The 14,214-nt window shown below is 38.7% G+C and overlaps 1 protein-coding gene across 1 annotated transcript in view; it reads right to left on the bottom strand.

The window, feature by feature from the left end:
• Positions 1–14: 14 nt before the first annotated feature.
• LOC120780313 (probable tubulin polyglutamylase ttll-15) overlaps positions 15–14,214 on the bottom strand; it is a 39,918-nt gene continuing 25,718 nt past the window's right edge. The window contains exon 4 of the mRNA XM_040112605.1: positions 15–491. Within this exon, the coding sequence (XP_039968539.1) occupies positions 378–491 (114 nt within the window). The 3' untranslated portion in view covers positions 15–377. The remainder of the gene's footprint in view (positions 492–14,214) is intronic.

The raw sequence follows: 14,214 nt of genomic DNA, 5'->3' as shown, positions 1-14,214 counted from the left end.
TACTGCGATTATAATCTTTGTGGTGGGGATGGTAACCCAAGTTTTATCTGATTTACGCTTTAGATGCATTTTTATTTGGTTAGTTTTTGAAATGTTTCGACAAAAAATAATATCTTAATTTTTTTCAATTTTTAAATTTATCTTACAAAGAGTAATTGATTAATTTCTTCGAGTACATAACAAAATAGCGTTTCATTTTTATAAAGAAGATAATACTTGATGTACATCAAACTTTGTGAGGCATGTAAATCATGTTTAATAAGTTGTGTAAAAAATGCTAATAAATAACTGCAAAATATTCGACAAATGTATTCTAGCTAAACTTTAGTATTTTAAAACGGAATAAAATTTTCTAATGACTAGCTGAAATCTCTTAACTAACACCAACTCCGGTTATCTTTACATTTTTTATAGAACCATCGAGTGAGCCACCCATCTCGTGTTGAAAGATTCTGTATTTCCACTTGTGGGTTGAAGTAGTCTGGATTAACCTAAAAAAATAGAAGGAAAACATATTTTATTCGATCAATATCAGCGACAAATTTTAAATACAGATTAATAGTGTACAAATACACGATATTTTGAAGAGGTTTTAACCAGGGTTTTCATTTACTACTCCGTAGCAGCAAAATTTCTGGAATTATTGCTATGCTATCGCTACCGCTCTCACTTTGTCGGGAGCCACAGCAGAACCTTAGCATAACAATGTAAAAGTATGTGCTCTACTCTGCTCCGAGTTTTGTTAGATAAAAAACTATAGCTGTAGCGTGAGCAAAAAATAAAATGCTGCGCTATGCTCTGGCGTTACGGTAGCAAAAAGTTGGGAGCGGTAGCAGAGCAGAGCTAATGAAAATTTTCATATGCTACAGCCCCCGCATGTGTTTGTTGTTTTTTTCTTTTTATAGTATATAAAAGAAAGTCGTATTAGTTACACCATTTATAATTCAAGAACGGCTGAACCGATTTGGCTTAAAATTGGTGGGGAGATAGTGAATTTGTAGAATAGGATTAAAGGCTCTTGGCTTCATCTAAGACAGGGACGACATCACCTTCATTGCGCCCAACAAGTTCCTGAAATTTATCAGTGCTGGGTCTTTGTGACCATATGTGATAGAGAAGAGAGCACATACTATAAGTCGCAGTGCAAAACTTCAATAATGTTCTTTTTCCATAAATAAATACTGAACCAGAACTAAAAGATTCAAAATATACAACAGAACTATCTTATCACGCCACATACTGAAAAATGTTTCCTGAGTTTCACTAAGGTACCTCACATACAATCACCAATCATATGGATGTTCGAAAATCTTGATATATCTTATATGGGGCTAGGCTAAGTTTTTGCCAAATTGTATCTATTTTATGCAAAAAGATAAACTATTATGTAAAACACGCTCTTGCATTTTCATTGAGATATTCTCATATATTTTTCGATATATGCAGTAAAAAGTCACCCGAAAGTTCGAAAGTATTTACAGTTGTGACAGTTGGCAAGGAAGTATTGACCCGACTCAACCAATTTTTAATATAGATGGTTACTATTGACAGGAAGGAATTCTCTCTGAATTTCGATTGTATATCCCATACATTTTCGGGTAAAAGTCAACTATTGATACTGAAACAACTGACTGACAGTTTTGGTTGGATTTGGGCAATTTTTGGTCTAAGTTAGCATACTGTATACTTTCACTGGGGTGGGCCCCCACACTATAAAGGAGCTGCTCCGTAAGGAAGAGAGGGTGGGTAGAGAAGGTCATTGGCAACGGGCGCATGGTATGCGGCATGCCAAGTTGCTAATAGGGGGTACAACCTTAAAAGGTTTAGATCGATAATCAACCTCCCAAGGATTAAACTCAGGCTCTTGGTCGCTTTCTATACCGGCCACTGCAAGTTGAAAAAGCACCTATTCAACCTAGGACTTGCCCCTTGCCCTAACTGCCGGTTCTGCGACAGGGAACCTGAAACCCCGGAGCACCTACTAATCGACTGTATCCCAGTCTGCAGACGAAGGTCTAAGGTCCTTGGAACCATGTTTCCGGATAGAGATCACATCAACTCACTTGCTCCCAGCAAAATACTAGAATTTATCAATTTGCTGGGGCTTGGTGAGTCCCTGTGAGTTAGGAGAGGGCACAATAGACCCAAGGTCGCAGTGCATACCTCAATTAAATTCTATTCTATTCTATTCTACAGTATATTATTAGTGCAAAGTTTTATCCCGTTATATCAATTACTTCCTGATTTGTGTACTGGAAAGTGAAATAATCAAATGAGTAGACGTGGTTGTAGTCCGATTTTGGCCGTGTACACAATGTGACATAGGAATATGAGAAGAATGCCACAAACTAAATTTTGATGAAATCGGTCGGACGGATCCCGAGATATGTAATTTCAACAAAAAGCGGGAGATGCCACGCTCATGGTCCAATTTATACAACGGTTCCCATAAAGCCCTCTCATACAATAACGAGTGTAAAATTCAGTGTTTCTGGCATATTTTGTTACTGATTTATTGCGCTTTTAGTAGTTCTTAACAATGTCAATATACGATGAGTGACGGACGTACAAACAGACAGTCACCCAGATTTCAACTCGTCTCTTCATCCTGATCATTTATATATAGATAACCATATATATATGTCGATTAGCCTTAGGTGATACGTACAACCGTTGGGTGAACAAAACTTTTATACTTTGTAGCAACATATTGCAATAGTATATAAAACTATAACAAAGAAACAATACAACACATAATAAAATATCATGATTTTATGATTAACGTTGCAAATATTTCGCATTTATTACAATTAGTACCAAAAAAATTAATTACACGTTTTCCAAATTATTTGTGTCTTTCCGTCATTCCGCTGTGATTTAATCAGCTACTTTTCACAGGTTTATTTTTGACATTCCGCCCTTTTTGATACCAGCCGTTCATAGTTCGTTATCTTGATAATCATGGAAAGCGAATGAAAGAACAGTGAGTCTTATATCATTTCATCCTTGATTGCAGGACACGACTGGACGATAGAGAAATTTCATTGTCTGTTAATGTCTTGAAGCCAGTCTCTTGAACATTTTAAAGGCGACAGCGACATAGAAAACTGCTGATTTACACAACAATGTCAATGTTGCCTTACTAAAACTGAAGAAAATTTAAATATTTTTGGAAGAAAAAAAAATTATTTGAACCATGTTGTTCAGAGCGCCCCAGATTTGCAAGAATATGAACAGTCTGCGGAAGCTGCTGTAATCGAAATCGAAGACAATAGTGAATCAAGCGACAAAGGCGATTATCGCTATCGTCCGTAAACTCTCCTCTCCCCAGTAGTGAAGACACTTGCGGCCTTGCTACTCCCGATCTTCACTCACCACCCTAACCTAGCCCGCCACCAGTACGGATTCCGAAAAGTGCACACCACCACCACAGCACTTAGCGTCACAAACGCTCAGATAGTTCATGTCCACCCTGTGAGAGAACGATCTTCGTCACGTTGGACTTGTCGAAAGCTTTTGACACAGTCAACCACACAACGCTACTGCAGGACATCGAGAAAACTAAACTGACTGAAGAGGTGGACCATGAACTACCTGAGCGGTCGACAAGCATCCGTACTATTTCTAGGTGAAACATCTAAACTGAGAAGAATTAAACAGGGGGTTCCGCAGAGTGGTGTCTACATCTCGAAACTCCCACAGCCTTCAGAGGGAGTTTCCATAACCTCGTACGCTGATGATTGCACGATATTGACGTCGGGCAATGGAATCGATGGCATATATTCAAAGGTAAACGGCTACCTCTCCGACCTTTCTCGTTTCCTCACTGCACGGAACCTAACACTTTCCCCCACCAAATCCACAGCGACCATATTTACGAACTGGACGAAGGAGTATTGACTTGAGCTTAATATTGCAGTCAATGGCGTCAAAATTGCGACTGTCAATAATCCTAAGATTTTAGGTATAACTTTTGATAGTCTAGGCTCCTTCACTCCCCATTCGTTCTGGATATTGTAGCAGGTTAAACTCCTACTTATCCAGAATAGACCCCGACATATCCAATATATGTCCTGCACGCAACGAGTCTCTGTATGTCACTGGCCACCTCTTTGCATGCCCTGCCAACCCTACTCATCTAACACCCCTTTCCCTTTGGTCCGACCCCGTCGAAACAGCACGTTTCCTGGGCCTCCTGCTAGATGACGTCTACGACCACATGGATAACCCTTACCATCCTAACGGGGTTTGATAATCCGTTACAACAACAACAACAACAACAATTGCTCACTGCATTTTTAGAGAAAGCTCAAGGCTGCCATATGTACATATATCAAGCTACAGCTGGATGGGAAAAATATAAAACTATTAACTGACACCGGGGCGGCAAAAAATTACATTAATCCTACAAAGGAGCCCCAAGAAGTAATTCCCGTCGAAAGCCCTTTCACCGTAAACTCGATACACAGTTCGAGCAAAGTAACTAGTAAGTGCCTTATGAAAATTCGTGGCCAAATCTCCCCAATCTTCGTGCTAGACATACTTAACTCATTTGATGCAATTATAGAAATCGACTGGTTAATACAAGCAGAAATATCATTGAACTTACGTAACAACACTATTAATTACAATGACAAATCCGAGCAATTACAGTATCATTACTGTGACAGTGTAAACTTCACAGATGTGGATGACATCCATCACAAAGGAATTCAAAAGCATGGTACAACGAAATCAAACAGTTACTTAAAGTTGGTATCATTTTAGACCATCAAAGTCCCCATACAACAGCCCTGTATGGGTTGTTGACAAAAAAGGCCTTGACAGCAATGGAAACCGAAATAAACAGTTGATAATCGACTTTAGGAAACTAAATGAATGAACTATAGCCGGCCCATATCCAATGGTACTAGCGAACTTAGGAAAGGCAACATTTTTTACGACTACGGGTATCACCAAATTTATCTAACGGAACAAGACCGCGAGAAAACGCAATTCGCAGTGAATAGCGAGAAATACGAGTATGCCTTTTGGCTTGAAAAACGTGGAAGCAAGATTTAAAGAGCCAACGATGACATCCTGAAATATGTATGTTATGTTTATGTATTGACGTAATAATTAATCTTTTCTAAAAACGACACTGACCATGTGCAACATATTGATAGTTTTAAAATGCTTGGCCGATGCAAACATGAGAGTAGCACACGATAAAACTAAGTTATTTAAAGAAAGCATCGAATTCTTGGGCTTTTTAGTGACCAAAAACTGCGTTTAAACTGACCCCTAAATGACCAGGGCGATACAAGAATAAACTTAGCCAAAAAATTTGTTCAGCCTGCGGTCGTTTCTAGGTTTAGCTAGTTACTATAAAGTGTTTATTAAGGACTTCGCAACAATAGCAAGACCCTTAACCAACGTTCTCAAAATTCTATTTCCAAAAAGTTCTCGATTGAGTTTGACGAAACTCAACGTAATGCTTTCAAAAGATTGAGGAATATCCTGTCATCAGAAGTTGTCATACTTATGTACCCAGATTTCAGGCAGTCCTTTGATTTAACTACTGTCGCCTACATAGATGGCATTGGTGAAGTTCTGTCCAAAGGAGGCATACCCATTTCCATGGTTTCACGCACCCAAAAGAAAAGAGAGACACACTACGCCACGAATGATTGTTAGCTATTGTGACCTCTATGAAGCAAGAGAAATAAATATTTTCACTGATTACCAGCTCCTTACTTTTGCCGTCTCGCATAGAAACACCAATGCAAAAATCAAACCATGGAAGTCATTCATTGATGAAGACAACGCAAGTGTTCTAAAAACTAGGCAAAGCAAAATTCCCATTGAAACGAGTTATCATACTCTTTGGCCGAAAATTCGTCACCTTATAAATTTCATAGACACAAACACCCTATTCGAAACAATAAGGCCACTATTAACACAGACATAGTAAACGTAAAATTATTCCGATAGGCACACCGAAAAACAAATGCTTGAGGAGACATTAATTCCATCATACGCTGTAGAAATACTGCACATTGATATCCTTTTAACTGACAAAAAAATTTGTCTTACTTGCATTGACAAATCTCAAAATTCGCCAAAGTACAACCACTGGCATCTCGCACAATAACGGATGTAAAACCGCCCATTATTCAGCTGTTGAATTTATTCCCACAGACCAAGACAATTTACTGCGTTTAACGAAGCTACTTTTAGTTCAGCTACAAAACTATTAGGGCCCTGATAAAAAGGGTACGACGTCGACATTATGAACACACCACCCCTACACAGTTGCTCAAATGGCCAAGTGGAACGCTTTCACAGCGCACTCGCAGACGTAACCAGAACGTTTTGCCTATAAAAATTTCTGACGATACAGTCGAGTTGATACTATTCGGTCACAGACCAAACACCCATCAACATAATGCAAGCAGCGTCCAGCGAGCATAGGCAAGCCATCAAAAATAAAATTGCGAAAGCCCAGCACGATAACATTAAAAGATCCAACCCGAATAGTCAAAACAGGGTATTTGAGGTAGGCGAAACAGTTTTTGTAAAGAATATAGATTAAGAAATAAGTTAACTAGCCTCTGCACAGAAGAAACAATTCATGCAGGCCTGGGAACGTCTGTTTTCATTAGAGAGAGGGTGGTCCATAAGGACAACCTTAAATAGTGGTTGCTTTCAAGTAAAAATTTGAGATTGAAAATAGTACTTTAATAGTTTAAGCGCACAACGATTTTCATTCCTCGTTTCTTTTATTTAATTCTATTAATATTAGGGGTAGTACACGGTCGGATTATCAGATATTCATTGTGTACAATACTTACTACATTATTTTATAAATCTCGTAGGGTTCAGCCTGCGTTTGGAATGTAAGCGGGGAAAATTTAATTATTTACGACATCACATTAGAAACCTAAAAAATAGTATTTCTTCACGATTTAATTGTTATTATACATATAAATCTTCCCCTTCAATCACGCTAACTATTAAATAACCGCATCAAGATCCATTGCGTTTTAAAGATTTAAGCACACATAGGGATATAGCGTAAGAGAAAGCGACTTTGTTTTATACTATGTGATATCAACAATTGGTCAACTCTTAACGTGTCATAAAGCATCGTAAAATCATAAATTTTTATGCTAGTGTAAAAAATTTGTTATTGGATTGCATACTAAAATAAGTCTACGCAATTACAACTCTGAACATTATGAGACTATGTGAAACTTTTACTACTTATTATCGGAATTAGCAATTTCTTGAAGTTCTTTACTAATCAACACTCCATGGCAATTTATCGTCGAGAATTTTTTTATTTTACGTTCACTATGTTATACCTCATCATAATTTGTACAATTTCAATGATGACAGCTCGAATCCAAATCCTCACTTTATAAAATTTAGAAAAGAAGATTAATTCTAGGGACATGATCTAAATATATTTATGGTATCATGGATGACGAAGATCGTCACAAAATAGAGTGGATATTAGAAGCAAACACAGTTAACGGCAATATTGCAATTGAACAAATAGATGATCAGAAAAATATTAACGAACAATTTAACTATCAAATTAAAGCTATTAGTGATAATCTAAATTATATTTACATAGTATTGGAATACTAACGAAGTTAGCATAGATTAGTTCTGTTAGTCCAAGTTAACACACAGTGTGATATTAATTGTATATTGAGACTAATATAGAATAAAAAAATCCTTATGACAAGCCCAAATATACTCATAAGTACAGATACACAACTTTTCAAACTTTAATAAGATCAAAGTTGTAATGTTCACTCAAAATGAAAATATGACAATTTTAATAAAAATTTATAGTTTATTTACATTCGCACTGTAATAATAATAGTACCCAACGATTACTCTCCTCCTGCCCAACCGCCGCGAGGTGCGCAATCCGCAAACGAGCGGAATTAGCCGAGCCATAGAAGGTAAAAGAGTTTTAAGCGTTGCGATCTTAAGCTGCTCAGCATAAAAACTAGATTAAAATAAGTTTATTATTTTTAAAGTTCGTTTAACTCAAAATTGGTTCTAGAAAATTTTAAAAGTAAAGCGAGTGTATGTAGGGAGATTTATAAGTTTTAAACGGTTAGTATAAGGGAGAAGATTTAACCTGGAATCCCAATGCAAATGATTTAAGGCAAAAAGTAAAAATTGTTTTTGAACGGACTCTAACTTATCCGAATGGACTTGGTAACTAGGGATTCAAACCACAGAAGCATACTCTAATATAGGCCTCACCAGAGATGTAAAAAGAATTTTTGTGGTAAGCGGATCTCTAAATTCTTTAGACCAACGTTTAACAAAACTAAGAGTGCCTTTAGTTTTAAAAACCGTGGAAGATGCGTCAAGATTAAAATTGAGCTTGGGGTCCATAGTTACTCCCCGATTAACAAAACTGCATACTTGCTCCAACCTAAATTTTTGTATTACATATGAAGTAGGGTCTACAGATCTGCGTGAAAAGCACATCGTTTTACATTTTTTAAGGTTCAATGGCATGTCATTTCTAACACCCGAAGAAACTAGGTTATTTAAGTCTGTTTGCAACTGACATCGTTCGCTTTTTGAAGTATAGGATTTAAAAGTTTTACATCGTCAGCATATAATAAAACTCTTGAATACTTAATAGCAGATATGTCATTAATGAATAACAAGAACAGAATTGAACCAAAATTGAGGAACGCCTGAAGGAACATTGATTATGTCAGAAAAAGTATCGTTAAATATGATTTGTTGAATTCTATTACTAAGATAAGAAGCAACACATTTAAAAAATATTGGCTGAAAACCAAGAAGATGAAGTTTATTCAAAAGAACTGAATGGCTTACTTTATCATAAGCTTTACTAAAATCTGTGTATATAACATCAGTATGCTTATTCTCCCTAAAGCCCGTTGATACATGTGATATAAATTCAAGCAAATTAGTTTCTGTAGATTTCGGTTTACGAAAACCGTGCTGAGAACAAGAAATTTGTGGAGAAATCCGAAAGGTTATGTCGTCTGTTATAATTGGTTCAAAAAGTTTAGGTATTGCTGTTCCCCTATCGTTTTCAATAGATGATCTAAATCCACTCTTATGTAAAGGAATTATAAATGACTTTTTCCCTATAGAAGGAAATAAGCCTAGAATGTACGTTAGCGCAATTTTCAAATCAAAACAAATGAACTGTTATTCATCGAATATGCCGCTAACCGGTCACACCTTGTCAAAAAAGGTACAAACATTCATGATAATTCACGCGACTGTCGGTAGATGGCGTGGATTTTAATATAAAAAAGCGAAAAGAGGTGGTTATTGACACTAACACCACGACTGAAAGAGTTGAATTAAATAGTTTTGCTAAGGGTTGGTATATATATTTGGCACATTTTTTAAGAAAGCATGAGGGAAACATATCTGGGCCATAATTAAATGATTGTTCTTTTACTGATATAAAACGTCTGCTTCGGAAATGGTGGGTGCATTAATTACAGAAAACGGGCGTAACTTGTGCTGGCGGAAATTTTTTTGGAGATTTTGTAAAGTAATTCTTCTTCTTAATTTAAAAACCGTGGAGGATGGGGTCATGTGTAGAAGTTCACGCAAGTGAGGAAAGTTCTTTGATCACCATTCACTTAGAAGTGATCAGAAACGATTCTTTTACATATGGCCCAAGCAGCTCACGACTTCCGGTCTTTGACCACGTATCCTCTGGGTAGCCTAAAAACATCCGTTTAAAGGCGAGCTAAAGTGAAAAAGCGCAACATCCCCTACATAGGGTTGTGCGCTGGGTTTGGGACCCACCACGTAAGAAAAAAACCCTAATGAAAAAACGCAACAAGCCTCGGATAAGTAAACCCCCCTTTGATGACGACCATGGCAAACGAAATAAGGACTACCGTATTAGGGCATGCACCTGGAATGTCCGGACCCTTAGTTGGGAAGGTGCGACGAGTAGGTCCTTGTGACATTTACTACAGTGGCCATATAAAGGAGCGCATGTTTGGTGTGGGATTCGTGGTGGGAGAGAGACTCCGTCGCCGAGTACTATCATTCACTCCGGTGAATTAACGTCTAGCCACAATCCGCATCAAAGCGAGGTTATTGAACATATCGCTGATTTGCGCCCACGCCCCGACGGAAGAGAAGGACGATGTGTTCAAAGATGCCTTCTATGAGCGCTTAGAGCACACTTCTGAGCGCTTCCCCGCCACGATGTCAAAATCGGGCTTGGCGATTTTAACGCCATGGTGGGCAAAGAAGGTATCTTTGGCACTACGGTCGGTAAATTCAGCCTCCACGATGAAACATCCCCAAATGGATTGAGGCTGATCGACTTCGCCGGGTCCCGAAATATGGTTATCTGTAGTACTAGATTCCAACATAAGAAGATTCATCAAGCCACCTGGCTGTCTCCGGATCGAAAAACCACCAACCAGATCGGTCATGTTGTGATAGACGGAAGACACGTCTCCAGTGTTTTAGATGTGCGTGCGCTCCGAGGTCCTAACATCAACTCGGACCACTATCTTGTTGCAGCCAAGATTCGCACCCGCCTCTGTGTAGCAAAAAACGCACGCCAACAAACACAAGGAAGGTTCGACGTCGAGAAGCTGCAATCACAACAGATAGCCGAACGATTTTCTACTCGACTTGCACTCCTGCTCTCTGAGAGCACTCGTCAACAACTCGGTATAAGGGAACTGTGGGACGGCATTTCAAGCTACTTACGTACAGCTGCAACCGAAACCATTGGTTTTCGAAAAATGCAAAAGAACAACTGGTACGACGAGGAGTGCCGTGTCGCAGCGGAGAGAAAACAGGCTGCCTACCTCGCAACGTTACGATCGAATACAACACGTGCGGGATGGGATAGATACCGAGCGTTGAAGAGGAAATCGGGACGCATTTGCAGACAGAAAAAGAAAGAGACCGAAATGCGTGAGTATGAAGAGCTTGATAAGCTGAAAGACAGAGGAAATACTCGAAAATTCTACGAAAAGATGCGGCGGCTAACTGAAGGTTTCAAGGCCGCATACTCATGTAGAACCCCCAAAGGTGATCTAGTGACAGATGCCCAGAGCATACTTAAATTATGGAGGGAACACTTCTCCAGCCTGCTGAATGGCAGTGAACGCACAACGCCAGGAGAAGGCGAACCCGATTCCCCAATCGATGACGATGGAGCAGACGTTCCATTGCCCGACCATGAAGAAGTTCGAATAGCAATTACCCGTCCGAAGAACAACAAAGGAGCGGGGGCCGATGGCTGTGACACGGCGGCGAAAAACTAATAAGGAGCATGTATCGGCTTCTTTGCAAAATATGGTCGGACGAAAGCATGCCCAACGATTGGAATTTAAGTGTGCTATGCCTAATCAACATAAAGGGAGACCCCACAATCTGCGCCAACTACCGTGGGATTAGCCTCCTCAACATCGCATATAAGGTTCTATCGAGCGTATTGTGTGAAATATTAAAGCCCACCGTCAACAAACTGATTGGACCGTATCAGTGTGGCTTTAGACCTGGCAAAACAACAACCGACCAGATATTCACCATGCGACAAATCTTGAAAAAGACCCGTGAAAGAAGAATCGACACACACCACCTCTTCGTCGATTTCAAAGCTGCTTTCGACAGCACGAAAAGGAGCTGCCTTTATGCCGCGATGTCTGAATTTGGTATCCCCGCAAAACTAATACGACTGTGTAAACTGACGTTGAGTAACACCAAAAGCTCCGTCAGGATCGCGAAGGACCTCTCTGAGCCGTTCGATACCAAACGAGGTTTCAGACAGGGCGACTCCCTATCGTGCGACTTCTTCAACCTGCTGCTGAAGAAAATAATTCGCGCTGCAGAACTAAATAGAGAAGGTACCATCTTTTATAAGAGTGTACAGCTGCTGGCGTATGTCGATGATATTGACATCATCAGCCTCAACACCCGCACCGTTAGTTCTGCTTTCTCCAGACTGGACAAGGAAGCAAAGCAGTGAAGGAGGGCAAGACGAAATATCTTCTGTCATCAAACAAACAGTTGTCGCACTCGCGACTTGGCTCCCACGTCACTGTTGACAGTCATAACTTTAAAGTTGTAGATAGTTTCGTATATTTGGGAACCAGCGTAAACACCACCAACAATGTCAGCCTGGAAATCCAACGCAGGATAACTCTTGCCAACAGGTGCTACTTCGAACTGAGTAGGCAATTGAGAAGCAAAGTCCTCTCCCGACGAACAAAAACTAAACTCTATAAGTCACTCATAATTCCCGTCCTACCATATGGTGCAGAGGACTGGACGATGACAACAACTGATGAGTCGACGTTGCGAGTTTTCGAGAGAAAGGTTCTGCGAAAGATTTATGGTCCTTTGCGCGTTGGCCACGGCGAATATCGCATTCGATGGAACGATAAGCTGTACGAGATATAAGACGACATTGACATAGTAGTAGAGTAATTGGACCTAAAGAATTCAGCAAGCATTTTAGAAATTGTGTGATTGTCATTAGATATAGTAAACTTACATTTCATCGCGGACGGAAAATTAGAAATCATGCGTTTGGAGTTGACGAAACCATAGAACAATTTTGGATTACGTAATTATAATATTATTTTTTACCTTGTTTATATAATTTTTATAACATATTTTGTTAAGTTCAGCAAATTGTCGACGCAATTTAGAATATTTTGATTATTCAACAACTAAACCATTTTTTTTTTTAAGTTTAAAAGTACCACATTTTCTATTTTGTATTTTTCATTCTTCGAGTAACAACACATTTCGTAAAATATTTTTCAAATAAATTTAAAATAGTTTCATTAAAATGGGAAGAACTAAATTCACTGTAATATGGCCAAGTTACTTTAGAAAGTTCATAATAAATCTTCTTAAAATTAGTTTTCGCAAAGTTGAACCGAGAACAAAGGTTTTGTGTATTGTTATGAACTAAGTTGGCTATGATTTAGACATCGGACCACAAAGAATATTGAAATGTTATCAACGTAAACCAGATCTAAGAACTTATCAAACAAAAATTAAATTAATTTGGTTAAGACCCAACTTCGACAATACATCTAAGAACTCGTTAAAACATAAGCAAGCACTAACAGGAATGACATAATCAATAGATTTTCGTTATACACACGGTAAATTGAAATCTCCTACAATAATCATGGAATCAGTAGATGGAGAAAATGGAGAAAACGTTATTTGTTTAAGAAGCATGCAGCACATATACAGATAAGTACGATTGAGGCGGTATATAAGATAAAATTAAGTAGATATGACCACTATTAGGGTAAATTCAAATGCACTTAAATTCTATTAAGCCAGGATGCGGATCATCGACTTCATCAGATGGAATCGAAGACTGACCAGCAAACAAGACACCACCTCCTATTCTGCTCAGACGGTCTTATCCACAGATTTCAAATTCGCTATTGAATATTTCATTATCAAAAATGTGGGACTTTAGCCAAGTTTTTGTGAAAGGAATGATTTTAAAATTACAAATAATGCTATTTAAATACAGTAAGTTTTGTATTAAGACCTCTAACATTTTGATAACAAATACTCAGCGAATTATTGTTAATCAGTTTTTTGTATCAACGGGTTTTCTTGGCATTTTAGGGACAACTACAGGGGGTTTATCACGTTTACGCTCGAATTCGCGCACAAAGACCCCGGATGGCCAGAATAAGTTGTCAAATAGCAATGGAAAATTGTCAGCGGATATGTCGATCTTAAAAGACGAAATATCCCTGTCGTATTTGAAATTACAGTTTTGGATACATGTATCGTCCATTTTTAATTTCGACGAAATATAACTCTTTATATATTCGATTGTGGTATCCGCAGGATGGAGTCATGTGTAGAAGTTCACGCAAGTGAGGAAAGTTCTCTGATCGCCATTCACTTGGGAGTGGCCAGAAACGATTCTTTTACATATGCCTCAAGCAGCTCACTACTTCCGGTCTTTGACCAAGTATCCTCTGGGTAGCCTAAGAACATCCGTTTGAAGGCGAGCTAAAGTGAGAAGGCGAAATATCCCCTACATAGGGTTGTGCGCTGGGTTTGGGACCCGCCACGTAAAAAAAACACCCCCAATGAACAGTAACAACCAGCCTCGGATGAGAGACCCCCCTTTTGATGACGACCACGGCAAACGAAATAAGGACTACGATTTAAGGGCATGCACCT

Source organism: Bactrocera tryoni, unplaced genomic scaffold (assembly GCF_016617805.1).
Source record: "Bactrocera tryoni isolate S06 unplaced genomic scaffold, CSIRO_BtryS06_freeze2 scaffold_25, whole genome shotgun sequence".
Taxonomy (NCBI): domain Eukaryota; kingdom Metazoa; phylum Arthropoda; class Insecta; order Diptera; family Tephritidae; genus Bactrocera; species Bactrocera tryoni.
This window is presented reverse-complemented; position numbering and strand designations above follow the sequence as displayed.